This window comes from Lathamus discolor, chromosome 6 (genome assembly GCF_037157495.1).
Source record: "Lathamus discolor isolate bLatDis1 chromosome 6, bLatDis1.hap1, whole genome shotgun sequence".
In the NCBI taxonomy this organism is placed as follows: Eukaryota; Metazoa; Chordata; class Aves; order Psittaciformes; family Psittacidae; genus Lathamus; species Lathamus discolor.
Genome location: NC_088889.1, coordinates 74886134 through 74910017, shown reverse-complemented (window position 1 = coordinate 74910017; position 23884 = coordinate 74886134). Strand labels below are relative to the sequence as shown.

At 42.5% G+C, this 23884-nt stretch overlaps 1 protein-coding gene across 5 annotated transcripts in view; it reads right to left on the bottom strand.

Annotated features, from left to right (window-relative positions):
* Positions 1 to 23884, bottom strand: part of CLUAP1 (clusterin associated protein 1) — a 69291-nt gene that overhangs the window by 10419 nt on the left and 34988 nt on the right. For 4 of the 5 annotated variants that reach the window (XM_065683759.1, XM_065683761.1, XM_065683762.1 and 1 more), the window contains exons 9-10: positions 12788 to 12860; positions 1373 to 1480 (exon numbers count right to left, since the gene is read on the bottom strand). In XM_065683759.1, the coding sequence (XP_065539831.1) occupies positions 1373 to 1480; positions 12788 to 12860 (181 nt within the window). The remainder of the gene's footprint in view (positions 1 to 1372; positions 1481 to 12787; positions 12861 to 23884) is intronic. The other variant, XM_065683760.1, reaches the window with a different exon arrangement.

Genomic DNA, 23884 nt, shown 5'->3' with positions numbered 1-23884 from the left:
TTGTGATGGTGACTGTGTAGTAGCAAACAGCATGATTCAGAGTATGCAAAAGTCAGGGGATAATTATCTGCCAGAAGTAGTTTACTAAACACTAGGAAGAGACCTAACAAAAGCATAGAAAGCAATCTAAACAGTGAAGCAGAGGAAACATCTCAGGGATTTGAACAGCTTGCTTTAAGTCTGACAAGCTAATGCTGAGTCTCTACTAAGCGTAATTAATGATAACAGAATTATTCCTAGACACAAATATGCTAGCAACAAAATATGTAACTTTTATTACAAAACTTTTCACTCCTAAAAGTCGTATTAAGAGCTGACTGCAGCCAGAACCCACATCACGAGATTATGATGCCTTTTGAGATAAAGCATCACAGTTACACAGTCACTTCCAAAACTCTGAAAACATGTACAAACCTTTCCCTGAGAAATGGTAATGTAAAAATCCTTAGTAAATAGTAGTGTTCCTAGCACTTCTCAAGAATTTTCAAGTTTCATGAATAACACAAGAAATGAGGATAAAAAAATGCTTGAATTATATTGACACGAGAATTCTGGCTTCTTGCTCTGGTCTCACTCAGAGAGAGGAGAGCAGAATTCAGCTCAAAAAACCACACATATCGGTGGTATTGTTCCATATCCAAGTAACAGGTCCCAGCAGTAGAAGTGGCACATGAAACTACACACCCAGGCACTCCATCCAGATCCCAGAAAGGCTTCTGCTGATGGTCAGAATCACTCACCACTAACAAGATCGCCCAGAAGAACTAACCCGATTTCCTGGGCTCATTTTGCTTGATTATAGACTGAGCAGAGCATTTATTTCTCCACTAAGTGAAACACAGACCCTCAGATGTTCATTTCTCTGAGCTGCTTCTGACCAGGACTCTAGTGGAATCAGCAGCCAGAGGTGGCAGTTCCATTCCACATGAACAGATGTCTTTCCCTGAAAGGAATAACTCAGGTTATTCCTATATGACCCATGATTGTGTCAATGCAGGTGGCTTTATGAACTTACTAAAGATCTCCTTTTGAAGGAGACTACTAGAATGAGTGTCAACAGCTAAAGGGAAATAAGTGCTTGCAATAAGAAATGGCATTACTTTTCTAAGGCTTTGTATAAAGCTACTTCAGGAATCTCTAAGGCAATATCAAAGAAGGATTTTCCTCACGTGGTACATTTTTTAGTAAATAACCATTAATTTGCTCCCCTGAAAGCACTGTTTTCTCCACAAGACTCTGTCCTCTTACAGCTCATGAGAACTGAGCAGTGCCAAAACCCTTCAATGACACAGGGCCTTCTTTCAGTTTAGATTACTCACATAATCCCAGTGTATCATTCTGAATAAAGGCAACTAAGGGAAGGTTCAGGTACCTTGCAGCAGTGTTCCCATGGCAGTGTGCTGCTTTCTGGTCTGCCTGTCTTGCATTTCACTGTCGGATCCATCATCATCTTGAATCTCTACATCAGAATCGTCATTAGCTAGTTAAAACAAAAACAACTGATCAGTATCACTCAAACCAGCAAAACAGTCTCCACTCTGTTCAAAGATGAATGAAAAATGCAGTCTTAGGCAGACATTGGTGGTAAACAGCCAACGTCCACATCCTGAGGAAAGTTTCCTTCTTCACAGAAGTGCCAAAGAAGCATAGGTATAAACATTGTCTTGGGACAACCTTTGGATTGTACCATTACACTGTTCTAAATACACTCTCTGGGTACGAAGCATACGTACAGTCAGGAGGTGCTATTTCAGCAACTGATTTAAAGATAAAAACCTTTTAAAAGTGTTTGGAAAGTGTGGGCTTATTAATACATCTCCCAGTCTTTTACCCCAGCATAAGCAGTATCAAAACCTCTTAGACCCTTCACCTCCCATTTAACCATAGTTTAGAAAAGCACAGTAAGACATCCCCAGATAAACAAAAGTAGTTACAGCCAAACCCAAGAGAGACTGGAAAGCTTCACAAGATGTATGAACTTCTTCAGCTGTTTCCACAATCTGCCTTTGTTTTCTTCTTCCTACCCAAACTAAAGTCCTTCAGCTGAACAGAGCTGATGATGTGTGGTGCTTGTGGAACTAGTGCTATGGCAAACACACCAGTATCCCATGTGAGGTCAGCCCCCAACACAGCAACAATAGCTGCTAATTATTTAGAGAAAAGAGGCAATTCTTTGCCAAGTACATTGAATTAAACACGTCTAAGCTGAAAATGGAAATAACTGCTTTAATTATGATTAGTAATGAGCTGACACATCTTTCTACTATTTAATTATCAGACAATATACAAATATTAGGCATTTTTCCATCATGATTTTCATTGCAATACTAAGTTAATGACAAAATATAGCGGCAAGGGATGTATTTGATACCTCATAAGATTACAAGGCTGCAGCAATGTTAGAATCATAGACAGACTGGTTTGGGTTGTAAGGGACCTTAAAGCTCCTCCAGTCCCAACCCCCTGCCATGGACAGGGAATTAGCTGCAATTTCTATTTGTGTGCACCTTCTTTGGTAAATGAAGGAATCACTCTCTTCCCTGTGACCTGAATTACTGTTTCTGCTTACCTGGTGTTCAGGAAAGTGAGGTTTTGTTAAGCCCTTGTCCAGACAAACTCCTTGGGAAGAGCGATGTGGGGCCTAGATAAAGGATTCAGATTTGTGCTCTGTATGTTAAAGAACCAGACTATCTCATCTGCCATGGCTCTCACTGCTATTACTAGAACATCCTCATTCTTGTTTTGTGGCTTTTATTTTTTTCTTCTTTTTTCCTCCCTTTCAGGCTGTCATTTGTCACGCAGCTAAAGGGGCCAGAGCCAAGGATGCTGCAGAGAGCCCTTATGATCACTTTGCCAAACTATTTCCATTTCATTTCCATTAGCAATGTCTGCTTCTCGCTGGGATCTCCCCAGAGCATGAGTTGCCAGCTGCGATGGGACTAATGGAGCCAGTGCTCTGCACTGACAACCCAAAGAGGTCAATGCAGCTACCACCGCTTTGGGGACACAGCTTAGAGCAGGGAGGCAGTTCTGCTCTGGCTGGGAACATGACTTACACATGGGGCTTGAATTTTCCATTTCACTTTTCTGGAAACCCTTTTTCCTTTTTTTAACCTTTTGTGTTAACAGACCCTCAGCTATAACACTTAAATACATTTCCCTTGGGAAAAAGCAATGGTAAGAAAACAAGAATACATAGGAATTAATTCTTCCTGTGCTCCCACACCTGTGGCTTAGTGCTCTCCTGCACCACATGAACCCTTCCAGCTCCCTGCACTCCAGCCACTTCTGACCTATTTCAGCTCGCAAAAGGAAACTTGTTTCATCGTATAATTCTGCACAGTATCTTTCTGTTGGAAAGTGGGTCCTGCAGGAAAATCCCACGGTGAGTAAGTGCCTTGCAATAGAAGTGATACCTACTGTAGAGAGAGAATCAGTGGCTGGGGGGCACCAAGCTGCTGCTCTATGAAAGGAATTAGTTTAAACACAGCTTTTTTAACCCCTCACCTTGCCCTTTTCTTTTTTCCCTCAGGTTCTCTGCTATTCTCAATTCCCATCTTTCTCACACTGTCTTTTATCCCTCTTCCCCACTAGCTCAGATGCTGTAACTCTTGCACTTACTTGTAAGTAAGTGATGAAGCTGCAATTTTCTGCCATTCAGCCCATGTGTGGATACCACAGAACATCCCTGGCAAGCCCCAGGGAAACATGCTTGCTTTGTGCCCAGCTCTACTTTTTGTCTTCCAAAGCATGCTCAACAAGCCAAGTCAGAAGCAACTGTATGTCTAGCTTCCAATTCCCCCTTTATTAAGCCTGGATTACCCTTCAACACAAATGAAGAGAAGATTCATCAGGTGAATTATCAACATATAAACCCAGTGCATTACTTCTTCTACTGACATGTGATCTTGCTACAGATGTATAGTGAGAGTTTAGATTTTCTTTGAATAGTCTAGCTGGAATTCGGAGGCACACACCCCAGCATGAAGCATCACGATAGTGAACACACATGGGACTATCCAAAAGTGGCAATGCAAATGCAAATTCAGCAACTGTAAAATTTCTGTCTCCAAGCCTCCTGCCCACCACTTGGAAAAACACCAAACACCTTCTTCACTGATCTACAATCTGAGTTATCAGCTGAGCAGAATCATGATGAGCCAAAATCCCAATGACACAGCAGCAGAGCATATTGCTGAAAACAGGTTTAAATACACAAGACGAAGACAAGCTGAGTATAGGTTTCTTAGCAGGATTGAACAGCAGGCTAGTCCAATGCTGTGTGTAACATGTCCTAGCTAGAGCACTATAGGGTTCCACCATCCTACACCCCTCATTGTAGATGCCTACTGCACTCAGTTTGCAACTAAATATCTTTGGTATTCATAAAAAGGTGACAATTCAGAAAGTTTCACTGAAAAACATCTAGAAAGAAACCATTTGCTAGAAGTCATAGCCACATCTGTTTAATAGAAATTACAATGCAACTATTACAGGGAGACAAGGCACATTCTTTATGGAGAAAATGCTGCTTTTTTAGTATCTGTATAAAACAATTAAGATAATAAAGCATACTACTACAAATTCCTATGTCCTAGTACCTGGAGTACAGAACACATTCTACTAGAACTGGCTTATGAGATTTGCATGGGTTTATGTGAAGATTACTTGACTTTGCACAACAAACTCCACAATCCATGTGCCCAAATTTAGGCCAACCCTGGCAGCTTACAGCTGGTCTTTTAACAAGCTCCTGTATTTTTATTATGAGAAGGTCATCAACAGAACAACTCTACAAACTGTGTTTGGCTCATTTCCCCACTGCTGTGGTTTACTCTACTGCACAGAGAATTAGCTACAATATCAGACTACCTGAGAGAGAACATACCAGGATATAGAAGTCTGCTTGCCTTACATTGCAACATCGCCATTTCCTAAAGGTGGACTTTGGTCAGCTGAATTGGTTTCACTTAAAGAAGTCCAGTTGTAACCAGAATGTACTTTAAGTGGCTCAAAACTGAAAACCACTGCTCTCAAGATGTGTTCTTTGTTCCAAAGCACACCTACTATTCCCAGAAAAAGCCAGAGCTGATACCTGGACTGCTAATACTGTATCTAAATGATTTAATTTGGGGTAATTTGCAATGCCTGAAGGAAAACCTGCATTGTATAATAAGTTACCAGTGACTTTATTACAGATTTCTTAGTTTGCATAATATTCAAGTGAATGTATACAAGTGTAAAATAGGAAGGTACTGTGAGAAGATAATGAGCACAAAGGACATCCTTTATTGATATACTTTAGCATGTTCACTTTCCTAATAGAAATCCCTGCTTTGAAACACAGGCACTGGCTCCACTGCAATTACTGGAGTCAGCAGGATGTTGATTTTGGTGAAAAAACATCATGAAAACACAATCAAGTGAGCAACTGACAGCCACTTGAGCCAGGATAAAACCCATGTAATAAATTGCAGGAAATTTTAGAGCAGGAAAAAGAAAAGGATCGACTGAGATTTTAATGGGACTGAAGGGAGAGTGAAGTTCAGCACCCACATGAAAGCCTTGGTTCTACCAAATCCATACTCTTGTCTCACCAAACACAAAAGCATCAGGCTGTGTATCAGCCTGAACACTTCTGCATTCACAGCTCTGCAGCTTTCACAGAAAGAAGTGCTTCAATACATAAATTCTGTAGGGAGCATCCTTTGTTCTTAGCACAGAACTGAGATCCATCATCTAACCTCCAAGAAAAATGCATCCTAGTGCTGAGAGCTGCTAATCAAGATCCAGACACTTGTGGTTCTACTAACTTCAGCAGAAAGCTTCGGTAGTCAGACCTGCCTGTGTACACTGGGAAACAAACTAGTTGTTGGTTCACAAACCAACAGCCCCCAAGCACCAGGTCCAAGTGCACAGTCTTACCTTGCCCGGTCATCTTAAAAGGGTCTTTGTTTCACTTGTGGGAAAGGATAGCTTTTTAGACCCTGTCCCGCAGGGGAAAAAGGGTACTAGGACTCGCTCCCTGAAATGCCTGTACACCAATGCATGCAGCATGGGGAATAAACAGGAGGAGTTAGAAGTCTGTGTGCAGGCTAAAGGTTATGATCTAGTGGCAATTACAGAGACATGGTGGGACAGTTCACATGACTGGAATGTGGTCATGGATGGCTATGTCCTTTTTAGGAAAGATAGGTCAGCGAAGCGAGGTGGTGGAGTTGCTCTTTACGTGAGAGAGCAACTAGAATGTATTGAGTTCTGTCCGGGGTCGGATGAGGATCAAGTGGAATGTCTGTGGGTATGAATCAAGGGGCAGACTGGCACGGGTGATACAGTTGTGGGGGTCTATTACAGACCTCCTGATCAGGACGAAGGAGTTGATGAGGCTTTCTACAGGCAACTGGAAGTAGCCTCGTGACTACATGCCTTAGTCGTCGTGGGGGACTTTAACTACCCCGATATTTGCTGGAAGACTCACACAGCCAGTCATTCACAGTCGAGGAGGTTCCTCGAGTGCATTGATGATAATTTCTTAATGCAAATGGTGGACGTACCAACTAGGAGAGCAGCGCTGCTAGATTTAGCACTCGCCAACAAGGTGGGTTTGGTCGAAGTGGTGACGGTCAATGGCAGCCTTGGCTGCAGTGACCATGAGATGGTGGAGTTTAGGATCCCGTGTGGGAGGAATAGAATACCTAGCAAAGCCACAGTTCTGGATTTCCGAAGGGCCAACTTTGGCCTCTTCAGTCAACTGCTAGATAAGCTAAAGAAGTGTGGGCTTGACGATCAAGTAGTGAGGTGGATCGAGAACTGGTTGAAAGGAAGAAGGCAGAGAGTTGTGGTCAATGGCGCAGAATCTAGCTGGAGGTCTGTGACTAGTGGAGTTCCTCAGGGGTCGGTGCTGGGACCGGTGCTGTTTAATATTTTCATCAATGACCTGGATGAGGGAGCTGAGTGCACCCTCAGCAAGTTTGCTGATGACACAAAACTGGGAGGAGTGGCTGACACACCAGAGGACTGTGCTGCCATTCAGCGAGACCTGGACAGGCTGGAGAGTTGGGCGGGGAGAAACTTGATGAAATTTAACAAGGGCAAGTGTAGAGTCTTGCATCTGGGGAAGAACAACCCCATGTACCAGTACAGGTTGGGGGTTGACCTGCTGGAAAGTAGTGAAGGGGAAAGGGACCTGGGGGTCCTGGTGGATAGGAGGATGACCATGAGCCAGCAATGTGCTCTTGTGGCCAAGAAGGCAAATGGCATCTTAGTGTGCATTAGAAAGGGAGTGGTTAGTAGGTCAAGAGAGGTTCTCCTCCCCCTCTACTCAGCCTTGGTGAGGCCGCATCTGGAATATTGCGTCCAGTTCTGGGCCCCTCTGTTCAAGAAGACAGGGAATTGCTTGAAGGAGTCCAGCGCAGAGCCACAAAGATGATTAAGGGAGTGGAACATCTCCCTTATGAGGAGAGGCTGAGGGAACTGGGTCTCTTTAGCTTGGAGAAGAGGAGACTGAGGGGTGACCTCATCAATGTTTACAAATATGTAAAGGGTAGGTGTCAGGATGATGGAGCTAGGCTTTTTTCAGTGATATCCAGTGATAGGACAAGGGGCAATGGGTGTAAACTGGAGCATAGGAAGTTCCACGTTAACATCAGGAAGAACTTCTTTACTGTAAGAGTGACAGAGCACTGGAACAGGTTGCCCAGGGGGGTTGTGGAGTCTCCTACACTGGAGATATTCAAGGCCCGCCTGGACAAGTTCCTGTGTGATGTACTGTAGGTTACCCTGCTCTTGCAGGGGGGTTGGACTAGATGATCTTTTGAGGTCCCTTCCAACCCTTGGGATTCTGTGATTCTGTGATTCTGTCTGTTGCTACAGTATCCACTAAGGACAATTAACTGCTGCCCAGGGAAGTAATAGGTCTCTGTCACTTGAAATAATTAAAAGTAACTCTAGCTGACAAGCTCCATTTAAACTGGGATTTGGAATCCTGGCACAGGAGTAAGTAGCTACATTTTTAGCCCATTTTATAGAGAGGTCATATTCAGTGACCAGAACTATTTCTAATGACCTTAAAAGCCAAGAATCCATCAAAGTATTATTAAATTAGAAAATTAATTTGTAATTATTTAACAAGCAAACTACAAGACTATTAGGGTCTGTGCCAAGTGTCTGTTACAGAAGATAGATGGTCTGAGCATCCTGCTGGTGACAGTGCTGAGCATCATACAGGCATTTGGCCTTTGTAGGAATTACCCAGCAACTTAGGGTCACACTTCAAATGCTGCAGTTGCTGCAATGGAGCTTTTTCTTTCTCTATTGTCAGATTTTAAAGCATCGGATCTGGAGTGGAAAGGATACACTCAGATTCAGTGCACCACCAAACTGCAAGAGACTCATGTAATTTGTTATCCAAAGCATAACATCTATTTGCTCTGTTTAATGGAGGAAGGCGATGCACATTTTGCTTGGCCATCAGAAAAGCAAGAGTTAGCTCAGCAAGTATAGCTGGCCAAGGAAACATTCTGGCTGTGTACAGAGCAGAACTGAAGCTCTCCAGGAGCATCAGTTAACCCTGCTGATGCTGCTGAACACTATAGAAGTAGTGCAAATAGGACTATAGAAGTAGCGCAAACTCCAAAATGCTGTGCTACACAAATGTCTACTCATTCTACAGACCAAGCAAGAGCACAGAGGGACTGGAGTAGCACAGGCAATAAAAAACAGTTTTACAGCAAATACTTTTACAACCTGAAATTAAATCCTGGGTATAGCATCGCCCACAGGAAACACAGGAAATATTTTTTTAAATTTCAAGGGGTTTATTTTTATACTTTCGAAGCAAAAACATTTTACATTTTTAATAAGCTATAGTTTACATAGTCTGCTTTTGAACTGACTAAAAAAAAATCTTCAAAAGAATGTGGGAAAGCGCACATGAAATAGTGTAAGCAGTGAGAATGAAAGTAAATGTAATAAGCTGATTAGTCTGAAAAATACATACTTCAGGCTAGAAACACAGCTGTTACTTTTTGCTCCACAAACAGGTTTTTTCTACCTTGGATGAACCAGAAAAAACAGTTTGAATTTCTGGTGTGGCCAGTGACCTTCCAAGCCCTCTCTTCTCACACCAAACCAGAGCACCTCCTCACCTGTCTACACCTAATGGTTCTGTCAGCAGCCTCCACAGTGCTCATCTGAGCAGCATCTGATAAAATGTTTGAAGAGTCTCTGGGCCATTAACCACAAGAAAACCAAGCCCTGAGCTTCAGTCAGTGGGCATTTGTTAGTTTGTAACAGCTTTGGATGAAGCACTAGGGCAGTACTGCCTGAAAAACATCACACTGTGTGCTGGTTTCTCTAAGAGCACCTTATGTGAAATAAAGATCAAAATAAAACCAGTTTACCTACTGCTCATCACAAAAGACATTTCTGAATTGCTGCAAATACTTTATCGTGTATATTTTCATCCTGCAAATAAAACTTAAAGCCTGATGTGTATTAGAATTCATTTATAGGTAATTTAAGAACAGTTTTTCATATAACTTAGTGTTAGCTTTTCTTTTTTATTGTGCAGTGGTTGTTTGGAGATGCTCTGTTGTTGAAAAGATGATTTCAATGTATGCTAGCAAAAGAAAAAAAGAACCTGGCTGTTTCTGAATTACACTAAGCATTCTGGTAAATTTTATGTGAGTACCATGACATACCCATGGGCTTTCTATAATCTTAACACAGACCTTCACAGTTCAACCCACATGCCACAGCTCTTCTTTACAAGAAATATGATTTTGGTTCCTCTGGTGTTAGTTCAGCCTGAAACTCAACTGAGAGCTGTCCAGAATTCCTGCAACTTCTGCTGCAGAGAAATTAACTGTTAATTTGCAGCCCTTCTTACCAAATTAGCAGGAGATAAGGTCAAAGGATGTAGACAACAAGACAACTGCATCAATTATGAAGGTACGCAAAGGTAAGAGTGCAAACGGGCAGAATAGATGCTGACTTTTATCAGTTAATGGTAACAAATTCATCACCAGATTCCAGCCTATGCTGTTAGAAGAGCCTCATTAAGTGTTTTGCAGCTCTCAGCAGCAAAGCGTAATGAGAGTTAGAGAACTGTCCCTTTTCTTTGAGGAGGCACTGGCCCTGTGCTACCCCTCTGCAGAGAAATTGCTTTTCAGTCTTTTCTGACTGTTCAAACAAAGCTCACTCCACCACCCTGGACCTTCAAGATTCAGCCAGAGAGGCTTAGGATACTGGGAGACCTCAGGCCAGCTTGCCCACCTTCCATGCAGAGGAGCTGCGCAGGGAAGAAACTAGTATCTTCATCTCAGAACTCATTGCACGAGCAAGACCAAGTTGGAGCAGGGTCTACTTTACCCATTCAGCAAGCAAACACAATGTGCTCCTTGGGCTAAAGTCCCAGATGGTGTCGTAAATTTTCTGCCAAACTGAAGATGGCAGAAACCTCAGGATAAAAACACTTTGCTTTGTAAGAGGGGCATGACTTCAAAATGCAACTTGAATGCTTTCTACCTCTAGTATGAATTTTACTATTAACCTGTGGGAGGAGGCTTTGGGCAGGCAAAGCTGTTCAGCAATGCTGATTCTTTGCTTCCTTTTGTGCAAAATATGTATTTTTTTTTGTGACTAGGATCCTGGGATTAATGTAAATGTATCCCTAATGGGGCATTTTGCCATTTAAGACAACAACCTCTGTATTCTCTCTTTGAATATATTTTGGTTTTGAATTGTATAAAGTGTATCATTTAACTAATAATGCAAGGAGGAGAGTGGGGCTTGGACAAAGGACAAAGCACAGCCTGGTGCCTGATCATTTTATGTTAGCAAACCATGGTCTCGGAGAGCTTTGCAACATTCAACATATTAATCGTACAGTGTGCAGTAAGGAAGGGTTTATTGTCTCAGTAACACCTCTGTGACTCTGTGGACTTACACATGTGCAGATAAAGACAGACTGGAGCTGACAGAGATGACTTGATTTTCCAAGGTTATGGGACACTCAAATGAGCTGCCACTGAAAACCAGCATCCTGGTGCTCTTATTACTATAATACATAATAATTATGTCAATTAAGTACTTGAATAAAGATGTATTATGGCAATATTTTTAGGTGATGAAAAGTCATGATCATGCGCTCTTAGATGGCAGTTAAAACACTCCGCATAAAGGTTCATATTATTTCAGAGATGCAAAATGACAGGATAGTTTTCAAAGTGAAAATCCAGAGAAGGAGAAAGCAGATCAGCAACTTTTCACATCATACTTTTTACTGATAGATGTTTGTCTGCTCTCGAACTTATTTACCCTGGAAACTGTTAGATAGCAGGACCTAGACTTCTTCACTGAAACAATTCCACATCCTTGTAATTTATATTACAAATCCTATGTTTCAGCTTAAACTTCTTCATTTTATTAATACAAAGATGAGATCAGTGATGGGCAACATCTTTCACGAGTTTGCTCTGAAAATCTGCAGCAAACAAATTGTGAAGCATAACTTTTATGTCTTTACTCGGTTTTAGCTTTCATGAACTCTCCCTCTGATCCTGAGAACTAACTTTCCTTCCATTTTCTTCCACCACCACATAAAAATGCACATAATGCAATATAAAATTCACTGGGGTAATTAATGAGGAAGTCCTTGCTGATGCTTTGCTCAAAAGGAGCAAAATCTTGTTTGTTAGCTTTCCACAAGCTCTCAAGAGGTTATTATTCCCTTCTGATCCTCACCTAGAGTGCTACTTAATTAAGAGTAAGTATATTAAAAAAGAACAAAACCACCAAAATTTAATTGCATTCACATTTTCAGGTACACTAAAATCAAGCAAATGCAAGCAGGCAAATATGGTCCCACTTTGAAGATCAGTGATACTGAAAATGGTTTCAAGCTGAGAGTTTTCATCTGTGAAAGTTATGATCTGATAGACACATCACAAAGAATTTCTCCACACACATAACCGAACTCAATGCCATGCAGCGTGGCAGGCTAACTCCTGAGGACAGAAACCACACTGGTTTGCAAGGACACCAGCACAGGGGTAACATGGGGCAGTTAAGCAGTCCCACAAATCAATGACACTACTCACCTACATGCAAGCGTTTTGCTGAGTAGAATTATCTAAACAAATCTGATCATAAACCTACTTTTCATCAGAATTGTAGTGATAGGACAAAGAATAATGGGCTTAAACTTAACCAGAGAAAGTTCACGTTAGATATAAGGAAGAAGTTCTTTACTGTGAGGGTGGTGAGGCACTGGCACAGGTTGCCCAGAGGAGTGTCAAGTGCTCCATCTCTGTCAGTGTTCAAGGCCAGGTTAGACAGAACCTTGGATAACATGGTCTAGTGTGAGGTGTCCCTGCCAATGGCAGGGGTATGGAACTAGATAATCTTAAGGTCCTTTCCAACCCTAACCATCCTATGATTCTATGAATCCCATCGTGCTGGTACAAGTGCTGTGCCCACAGCGAGCCCATACAGTCCTTGGTAGTAGTAAAATGAAGCCTAAAATCTGCTCGCTATAATTGAAGAGTATGTTTAGTGGATGACTGTTTCCATCACTCAGCACTGCAGGTAAAATTTACAAGGTGAAGAAGCATTTCACAGAGGTCAGGCTCTCTATCTCACTGTTGTCCTTTTAAAGTTATTATCATTCCACTTTTCCTAATGTAACCTCTTGACTGTCACCTATCCCACGTCCCCTCCGTTTCATGCTTGTAAGTGGATACTTACACTTAACTGCTAATACAAGTGGTAAAGAAATCACACTTACTTGCACCTTTAAGCAGGAGCTGTTCCTCTTCCTTCAGCCTGTTCTGCATAAGACGGAGCATGTTTGCTGCTTCCTGCAAAAGGTAAAACCAGCTGAATTAGAATAGCTGCCATATTGGTCAGTCAAGTAGCTAACTGGAGTCACACAACAATAGTTCAGGGTACTCAGAGGTAAGAATGAGAATAGAACATTTCAGCATTAAAATATTTTAGGAAAAAAGGGTCTTCATTGAAAAACGGGAGCTCCTACTTACTTGGCCCACAAGGGTCAGAATATAAAGAATATACCCAGGTAAAGACTACACTGAAAACCAACCATACATTCTCACCAGCTGAAACCTCACTGAACACATTGAAAATTCTTTTATCTTCCTTACACAGAAAATAAAGGGTGTTTATGGAACAGAAGTGTCTTTCTTTGGAAAGCAGGCTTTGGTAGTTGTTTTCAATCTATGGGTTGAAATGGCTGCGGCTTCATAATACATAAACCAAACCAGGATAAATTCACACTTTTCCAAGCATGCAAACAAAATAGGAGGCAAAAGCCCAACCAATAAGCTGGAGAATTAGAGTTGTATACTACACTATAGTATTTGCAAAAGAGAACCAAGACAGCAAGACTGCACAAGGTCATCTGTTGAATTTCTGTTGTGAATATAGCAGATTGTTAGATAACAATACGCTGAGAAACACTACTGTAATGACAGGGTGATGAAGTTACATCACGTGCCGTTCAGAGCAAGTGGAAAAGGTGGGTAGAGCAGTGGCTGCCTTGCTGAGAAAGACAAGCAATTCACGAGTTTCAGCCCATTCAAATGAAGGCCAGTGATGATAAAAGAATGTTACAAAAAAGCCCACAAGGACTTACAAGACGAGACAGCCCAGAAGGGAAAAGCAAACTGGTGGCAGCAGGGCAGCAGCAGTTACAACAGACATTCTCATTAGAGCATAACGGATTAGTAAGAAAACAAAGATGGCTCTATAGACAGTAACTGATGAGAGTAATTTTAATCTTCTGGGATGCATGCACTTGCAGATCATCACGGACCAAGTACGCTAAAGAAACTATGTGATTGCTGAACACTACAAAGTAATTGTAAGAGGTGTTTCACTGAGCTCTTGAAGTTCTCCATCCAGTTAGGACTAAAATCTAGCAAAGATACCAAGGGACCAAGTTTTAGCGACTAAGGTTCATGATTCCAATAGCAGCATCTGACAGAAAAAATATACTTTTAATGACATCTCAATTAAATTTGGCTAATGTTAATGGTGAATAGCAAATTAAACATGATAGAGAGGTAAGATATTAATGCAATCAGATTCAGATAAAACCGGCAATACTAAACAGGTGGCAAACAACTGCTGGAAGGATTCAGCTAAAAATTTTGCTAATTTTAGAGCCTTTTCAATTCCAGTCAAGCAAGACAAGTAGATGGAAAAGGTAATTAACTGTGGATTGAACTAAGGTTGTTCTGAGTCTTTCATTTTTCTGTGCAAAATATGCTTATAATTAAAAACACCAGCTGCTTTGACATGGTCAAATTTGCACATTTACAGTGCATGTGCAGAAGTGAAACTGATTCAGTTGGAATATCCATGGGACAGAGGGAAGAAAGAGCATTTGAAAATGGTTGAATGGTGGGCAACCTTCTTACAGTTTCAGGTGGAAACCTTAACTGTACCCATATGTACAGCAATAGTGCACTACCTGAGACAGGAAAATCTCCTTCCACCATCCTCTAAAGCAGAAGGAGCAGCAGCAAACCACCAAGTCTCACACAGCACTCAAGGAAGTTGCTGGAAACAGAGGCATGAGGTCTGCTGGCACAATGCACCACAGCTTGCCATCAGCGTTGACATCAGTCTTGGGAGTTGAAATTTGTTCTGAAAAAGCTTGCAGAGAGAATGCTTACAGGTGGTAAGGGAAAGCAACACAAGTCATCTGTACCTGGGGAGAAACACTCTCTCAAGGCCACAGAGGGAATCCTGATCCAAAAAATCTGTTTGGTCAACCATGCAAACTGCTGCCCATACAAACCCTCCAGCACTAATAGAAACAATGGCTCCACAGATGCTGCACAGATGCTACTGAATGCTTGCAACTGTAGAAATAACACCACAAAACTGAAAGAGGCATGCCAGCTTTCAGGACTATACAGCACAGGGGTCACAATTCCAAATCACACTGAATGAGACATTCCAGCAGCTACTTGTACAATAGAAACTACTGAAACCTCAGAAGTGATGGGTATATATTCTGCAGGGAGAAGCTAATTCCATCTGCAAGAACAAGGAAGGCAAAGACACAAGCATATTTCTATAACTTGTTTCATGCAGATTCAGAACATTTTAAATACCCTGTTTAGGAAACTGCTGTTCTTTATGAATTCCTTCAGTAAGGAACAAATGACAACAAGGACAGAAGAGTGTGACCCGTGATGAAAGGAAAGGGAAGATGCAAGGATGCTGACGACAGTGCGATTATAGGAAGTGGACCGAAGAGGGTTACCTGCCTCATCTCCATCCATGCTGTTGACCATGACACAAGTGACCTCCATATAGCAGGAATACATCCACACAGAGCCTGTAAACCTGCACAGCTCGGTTCCATTGAGAAGAAGGGTAACCATTGCAACGACTAACATTTTCCATCCCCCTCAGTGTTAGCAAAGCCTTCTAAAGACTGATGGAAGTTGAAAAGAATTAGGACATGAGGCAAAATCTTTGGAGGTTTCTAGCTACCAGTGTTTCCTTCAGTCTCTATAGCACATGCTGAATCCAAGAGCTCCCTCCACAACTGTGGATCCCAACATCTTCTGACTGAGCCTCACAGTTGCTATCTTCTTCACAGAATCATAAAATCCCAGGTTAGAAGGGACCTCAGGGATCATCTGGTCGAACCTTTCCAGGCAAACCATGACCTAGACTGGATGTCCCAGCAATCTGTTCAGCTGAACCTTAATAGTGTCCAACATTAGGGAATCCACCACTTCCCTGGGGAGATTATTGCAGTGGCTGGTTGTTCTCACTGTGAAAAATTTTCCTGTTGTGTCCAGCCTGAATCTCCCCAGGAGTAACTTGTGACCATCACCACTCCTCTTTTTTCATGTGACTCCTTGTAAAAAGGGAGTCTCCATTTTCTGTGTAGCCACCCTTTAAATACCGGAACGTGTTACTTTCCCTACCTCTTCTTCCCTATCTTGTTTCTCCCAGTCATAAGATTTAAAGATTTAAACAAGTGATTTAAACAAGTCTTGCCCTGCCCCAGCAAACATTTATCATACAGCCTTGCCATTGCTATGTCTTTGGGAAAATGGGCTAAGCAAGGGATCAGCCATCTGAACATCAACTCCACTGGCTGTTGCAGCCTGCACAGTGCACATGGCAAAGAAAACCTACAGGGAGGAAAAAAGAAATTATGTTTCCCCAATGTCATGGGGACAAAATCATTTCTAAAATGTTCAAGACAAGTGAAATAATGTGGACAGATATAATCACTGCCTAACACTGTAATGCCAGGCACCTGTTAAGACAGTTGAAGCCAGCAATTCAAATTCAGCCAAATAAGCAGTCACCCTGCCCTGCACCATGGACCCTTGCTCCTTCCCTTCCATTACTCTCCTGCCCTGATGCAAGCATTTGTGCAGCAACACAAAAGAAATCTGATGAAAACTAATCCATCAGAACAAAATTAAGGCATGGAAACTTCCACTGCAGTTCAGCATGGGGCTACACAAATTCCTGACTGGCACAACAGAGGATGGTATGTTGCAGCTGTGGGACAAACAGCAGCAGTAAGAAGATGGGCTACTGTTTGTTTCAGCTTCTGGGCTAGTTTACAGACCTAAAATACAAGAGAAATTAAATCTAAGAAAATGGTTTAACCATATAGATGAGCCACTTTTGCCCCTTTCTTCTGGCCTTTTACTTGTGGTGCTGCCAGCACCTCAGATGATCTCAGAGCAAGTCAGCCTGGAGACATAACCAGCAGGAAAAACGCTGCTTTTCTACTGGTTTAGGTTTCTGAATAATTTGATGCATGGTCAGTCAAATGCTGCAGCCAGCCCAAGGGAGCTGCTGAGACTGTACGTCTTTTAGCTGTCCTGACAGACTACACCCTGCAAGAGCTTAGCAAATACTGCAGCAACAAAAACTGTTTTAAAAGGGCAGCCTCAAGCCAGTTGGAACCAGGACAGCAGCATCAAGTGCTGTTTACAAACCTTAACAAGTAAGATCTTCAAAGGAGGGGGCAGAAGCAACAGCAGATCATCTATCTAGCAAGTAAAACTTATCATTTTTTATAGTCACACACTCAAAAGAACGTGTAGCGCAATCTTTGATCTGTTAAACTAGTGAAAGAACTACAACAGCTTTATTCCTTCAAGATTTTAGGTTTAAAACTAATGGCAACTTTTAAACAGTTGAGTCAGTCGGAGCTTCAGCTTCTCTTTCTGCCTGCTGCTTTTAGTGATGGCAATCATTAGGCTGCATCTTCTGACTTGACTGGCTTCCACCTCGGCTGCAGACACCACTCCCCACACTTCACAGTCTCTTAACAGAATGGGTTTATATCAGCCCTGTGAAAGCAATACCATGCTAATCAGAGATGTCTTTCTGGTTTAGGCTGGCCTGTTCTGCATGACCCAGGACTTCTGACATGTGACAAGGGAGAAAAGCTAAGGGCATGATAGAGCGTAACACCAGGAATGCTCTTTCAACACGTAACATAGTACAAGGGACTAGCTCTGCACAGGACAGCAGTCATGTTTTGTGGGTGGAGTGTCAGGCTGACAGCTCCAGGAAACACAAGCAATGGCCTTGACCTCATGAAGCACCTGTGGGGAAGGGGCTGAGTGCCTCAGGATGGGGTATGAGCAGGAGCCAATATCCCAGCACCCTACTCTGTCTCTCCAGTAAGCAAACAAGACTGAAATGCTGCAGGCAAACACAACACGTAAGTTACTCTACAAGCAACTTTGCCCAAATACACTGGGGAATCACAGTGTCAAACTAACAGAATTAAAGCGCCCATTGACACAAAACCAGAGCAAACTGCCCCAGCGTGGGCTCCCAGGCCTTGGAGCACACCAGAGATTGAGGCTGAAAATCCTGCTTTAGAGGCAAATAGATCTCTGCTGAAACAGAACCTTTCCTCCGGTGTTTTATATACTATGTAGCCTTTTCTAGGTGTAAACCTGCCTCTAGTGTACTCTGCAGACTTAGAGCAGACAGCCCATTGAAACAGGTATCAAGGCAGTTCCTGTTGCTAACACGTAGACCCCCCAGAACAACCCAGGCTCCAAGGGACCTCCAGAAGTCCCCAGCCCAACCTCCTGCTCAAAACAGGATCAGCAACGGGATCAGACCACAGCGCTCGAGGCTGGAGCTTGTGGCGTCTTCAAAACCTCCGAGCAAAGCGACCAATCAACCTGTCTGGGCAAACCTGTTCTGACTCCTGAGTAACCAAACAGTGGAAAAGTTTCCTTTTGTCAAGTCAGAAGTTAGTTTCATCCCTAATGTGATTTGTCCATGGTTTTTAGCACAAGGCTTCAGGTCAACTTAGTCACCAGTTGTCACCAGCTTTCCATAGCAGCCACCTCATCTTGTGACACTTTAAACAAATGGTCTCTGTAGCAACAGGAAAGAAAGAATCCTTTTGTCGAGATACTAGGACAGAAAAAAAGCTGTTAAAACAAGTACATTTCACCCATGTTTATAATCAACTGTGCTTTTTTCACACCCATTTTCTGTCCAACTCAGCAAATATGTTATCTGTCTTCTACAGCACACTGACTGCACTAAAGACAAACATACAGGTTTTGTAGAATGGAGTTTGAATGAGCCCAACACAGGTACTCTGCATCTCAAATCTACATCAACTGGCAAAGCAGATGGATTTCCATCTCCTATCTGACTCTGAAAATCTTCAGAAAAGAGCAATAAAACACCACACATGGCTGTTTGGCTGAATATTTTAGTATCATCTACACTTCAGGTCTAAGATGTAAAATGTAAGCTGTGAGTTCCTACAGCAGGGTGGATGCGAGTTGGCTTGGAAAATCCTTTTATGGAAAGCTATACGGAAGCAGAGCCTGCGAAATGCATTTATTGACACTATTTACTACAGTGTCTTTAAGAGAGACTGAACAGCATGCAATTACAACTGCATGCAAACTACACACAACCACATTTAGGGGCTGGGGGGAATCAGTTGGGGTTTTTTGGTTTTTAAACAGAGGCCAGTGTGCCACCATGAAGAATATCCCCCAGTCAAAGACCCCCAATCAGACAGCTCTGCCACTGACTCAGTGTTTGCCTTAGGGCAAGCAACCCAGATCTGAGGAAGGCACATTGTTCCTTGTATCATAATGCCAGTCCTTTATGATATACCTAATGCTGCTAAGGATTGGTTTAAACAGTAAAATCAAGTTGCTCAGATCATGAGTTTGCAAACAATTCTGTCCCTGCAGATTGCAAAGCAGCAAGTCTAAAACGCTCAAAACCAGAAAGAACAAAAATGATGCAGCATTTGATCATTTAAATCATCTCAGGTTGGTTTTGGTGTTGTTTTTTCATTGTTTTTTTTTTTTTTTTAAGTTAACCTGAAAGTTCTGTTGGGAAAGTTGTGGAGAAAACACTAGTGTGATCTTGAACACAAAGAACCTGTGGCCTGCAGCCAGCTGGCAGACAACATGGGTTACCACTAAATAGAAAGAAAGGGAAAGAACAGGGAAAATACGAAGGAGATTAAGTATAAAAGACCTGAACAGCTGGAGCTTGGTGACTTTTTTTGTTCAGATGCTAGCATTTCAGGTTTTTGCCCAAGCTATTCCTTCTGCCCTTTTGGAGACATCTTCCTACACCAGAAGTTTCTCTAGACATCTCTATGTAAAACCTCTTGATCTTAGTAAGGGAAAACAATGTTTCCTTCTGGTTTTGTTCTGTGTTTTTCCTAGTGATTTGCTAGGTAACAGCCATAATCCTACTGCTCTGTAGTACACTTAAAGGGAACCAATTTGATGATGGATTGAACCACCAAATCTTCGCCTGCCTGTTAATCTCAACAGCTGTTTCTTGCTTTGTTATAGAACAAAGCAGCTGAGATTAGTTCTTGCTACACACACACAATGACATTTGTTTTCCATAATAGACCCTTGCCACTCATTCAGCAAGGGTGAGATATAAGAAGGAGGAGAAATTGTGCAGTGAACAGAGAATGTGACAGTACTCTTAATAAGAGGAAGCCTGCTAGGTACAACAGGAAGGTAAGCAAACACAGCATTGAGGTTGCACAGGTAAAGTTCATGATAGCATGAGGTACCAACCTACCTGCAGCTCTTTAAGAATAGAAAATGATGCTTTCTATCATAGAATCATAGGATAGTTAGGGTTGGAAAGGACCTCAAGATCATCTAGTTCCAACCCCCCTGCCATGGACAGGGACACCTCACACTAAACCATCCCACACAAGGCTTCATCCAACCTGGCCTTGAACACTGCCAGGGATGGAGCACTCACAACCTCCCTGGGCAACCCATTCCAGTGCCTCACCACCCTAACAGGAAAGAATTTCCTCCTTATATCCAATCTAAACTTCCCCTGTTTAAGTTTTAACCCATTACCCCTTGTCCTGTCACTACAGTTCCTGATGAAGAGACCCTCCCCAGCATCCCTGTAGGCCCCCTTCAGGTACTGGAAGGCTGCTATTAGGTCCCCACGCAGCCTTCTCTTCTCCAGGCTGAACAGACCCAACTTTCTCAGCCTGTCTTCATACGGGATGTGCTCCAGTCCCCTGATCATCCTCGTGGCCCTCCTCTGGACTTGTTCCAGCAGTTCCATGTCCTTTTTATGTTGAGGGCACACAATACTCCAGGTGAGGTCTCACAAGAGCAGAGCAGAGGGGCAGGATCACCTCCTTTGACCTGTTGGTCACACTCCTTTTGATGCAGCCCAGGATACGGTTGGCTTTCTGGGCTGCAAGCGCACACTGCCGGCCCATGTTCATTTTCTCATTGACCAGCACCCCCAGGTCCTTCTCTGCAGGGCCACTCTGAATCTCTTCTTTGCCCAGTCTGTAGCTGTGCCTGGGATTGCTCCGGCCCAGGTGTAGGACCTTGCACTTGTCATGGTTGAACTTCATAAGGTTGGCATCAGCCCACCTCACAAGCGTGTCATGCTGAACTACTATTAAATTGAACTACTATCAAATACCTCACCCTAAATTAATGTCTAGTTTTATGATTTGAACTTGAACATGGCTATAGTTATGCTTGACTGAAAGTGACTGCAATACTACAGATTTTGTTCTTTTTATTTTGTTGAGAAATGAAGAGGAAAGGTCCATCTCAAAAAGTAGAGCAGAAGAATCTTTACCAACAGACTTGCTAAGCTATGAGGAGGGCGTCAAGCTAGGTCTGTCAGGGAATCATAGAATCACAGACAGGTTCAGGTTGGAAGGGACCTTAGAGCTTATTCAGTTCCAACCCCCTGCCACAGGCAGGGACACCTTCCACCAGACCAGGTTGCTCCAAGCCCCGTCCAACCTGGCCTTGAACACTGCCAGGGATGGGGCAGCCACAGCTTCTCTGGGCACCCTGTGCCAGAGCCTCAGCACCCTCACAGAGAAGAACTCCAGCCTAAGAGCTCATCTCAGTCTCCCCTTTTCTAGGTATTTTAGGAATGATGATAGCCTGACAGGAAATGGGGGCACTGGTACCTTCTTGTGAAAGCAGCACAGCAAGATCCCATCTCAATTTCCTGAACACAAGTACATACATCATAGGGAACAAAACTGGAGGGATTAGGAGGTGCATAGCTTTGATCCTATTGGAATTACAGAAGCATGATGAGAGAGCTTCCATGTTTGGTGGGTTGTGCTAGATGGAGATAAGCACTCTAGAAAGGCTGGGCTGGGAAGTGGTGAGGAAGGGTTGCACCCTCTGTAAAGAAGAAGCCTGAATGTGTTGAACATTGCCTTCCAATACGTGACAGCCCTTGGAGTGCTTATGATTAAGGATCAGAGAACAAACTCCTGACCTATAAACCAACACAGACCATGCCACATAAACTAATACTAATTTTTATTTTGAACTTTTAAACACTTGTTAGCAGAATATCTCACTTCAGAAAAAAAAGCAAAACCAGAAGTCACAGCTGGCACTATTACCAGAGGGGTCCTCTGGTTTCCCATCTCATCTATAATAATTTGACCACGACTTTTGTTTCCTACAGAATTTACTAAAATTGAAAATTAAAATAATTCCTTCCCATATGACAGGATGTTGCACTCATTAATGGTGTGGAAGCACAGGGAAGCTTAGAGGCAGTGATAAAGCAGCACCCTCACCTTCTGGCACAGAGATAGATTCTGTATCTAGAGGTTATTCTTCTTTGACTGATGATGCCACCTCAGTAATTACAAAGGGCTGTCACTGTGATAGAGCTTTCTGATGAACAGGAAAGAAGTAAACTCCCCCCAGATGCCAGTATTAAGTACAGTGCTTTGGAGAATGTGGTCTCAAGAGGCACTGCTGCAACTAGAGTCCTGAACCAGAAAAGAGAACATGAATTTCTTCCAGCAGATTCTCAGGATCTCTCAGCATCTTTGCTGTTTTGGCCTGAGGAGCTTCTGAAAGCCATCACCACTGGCCATTTAAACTTTTCTAGAGGTCATCCTTCCAGTGGATGAGCACACACAGAATGAATTTAAAACCATCATCCCCCATTATAAGATCATCTGTCTCCTCCTTGTTCTCATTATTCTCATTTTCTCCCTCGCTCTCATGTGCTGAAACAGTCATCCCCTCTCATATTAACAGACCTTTTACGGCAATCACTTCTGTTGAAACACATTTAAAGCATACTTGAGAGTATTCCATACACTTGATTGACACTCACCAGAAATCCACCAACTGTTATCATCATGCTGGCATCCCCAGTGTCACCAGTGGAAGCAGCTGGCGATTCATTTCTGCTGTAGTGCCATTATTTTAAGTTATTAATTTGATGAATTGTCCTTCTTCTCTGAAAGGCTTTTTTTATCTTGACGCTCCTCTTGTGCCCCAGCTAGCCATTGCCTTTCATTGATATATCTATTCTCAAAAGAATCCAATTATTTCAAAAAATAGCACATCTTACATTACTTTCCAACACAACTCTGCCTTTCCTGGTTATTCTTTTCCTGTGTTAAGCCCTGCTAACCTTGAATTTTGCTGCTGCTTGTGGCAGAATTGTTCACTAAGGGTCCTGTAATATAGTAAAAGTACTTCAGTAGATAGGGCAGCATGAGTGAGGCCGACAGAATAGCAGCTATCCAGGTGGAACACCAAACCCAACTTAGTAGGCTCAGAAGGAGGAGACCAAGCAGCATTCATGTAGGGCAGTTCACAGCACACAAGCACCACAGAACGTAGTATCTTCCGCCAGAAAACTCTGACACACCAACTCCAGTGGTCAGATTTATAAAAATAAACAAGTAGATCTGTTAGATCACACCTAAAGTGCACTTTCATCAACAAAAGTCACAAAAACACCCCAAAAGTTTCTTGAAAGGTTTATCTTTTCGAGGGAATACATGTTAATTAACCGATATTCATTCATACTATTATGAAAATATAGAAAACAGCTAAAATGTTTGGTAATGTATCCTAAAGGAAAGCTAGCATAGTCAAAAAAATCTAGCATTGGTCCTTAAGACAACTTTGTTTTGGGGAAAAGTCTTTAGGAAGGTAAAATGCTATCAGGGATCTGGGAAAGAGCAACAGGGTGCTCAGCTGAGCCTTTGCCTGGGACCATGAGAGTGCAGAAGGCAGAGACAGGAAAAGATGCAGTTTAGGCCTTGGGATACCTACACTGATGCTGTTCTCACATAGCAGCTCTTAATGACACCACACTCAGGCTACATGAAGCCAGACAGTAAAGTGTATTCAGAAAATGCTCTTCAAGTAATACAAAAACACAATCCACAGCAACTATTTAAAAATTAAATTGGTTTAACATGTCTCACATAACTTCTTCCTAATGATTCCATCATTACTTAGCAAGTCCTGACTGCAGTACCTCCAGCTCACACATTGCACTATCCACTTCTCACAAAACA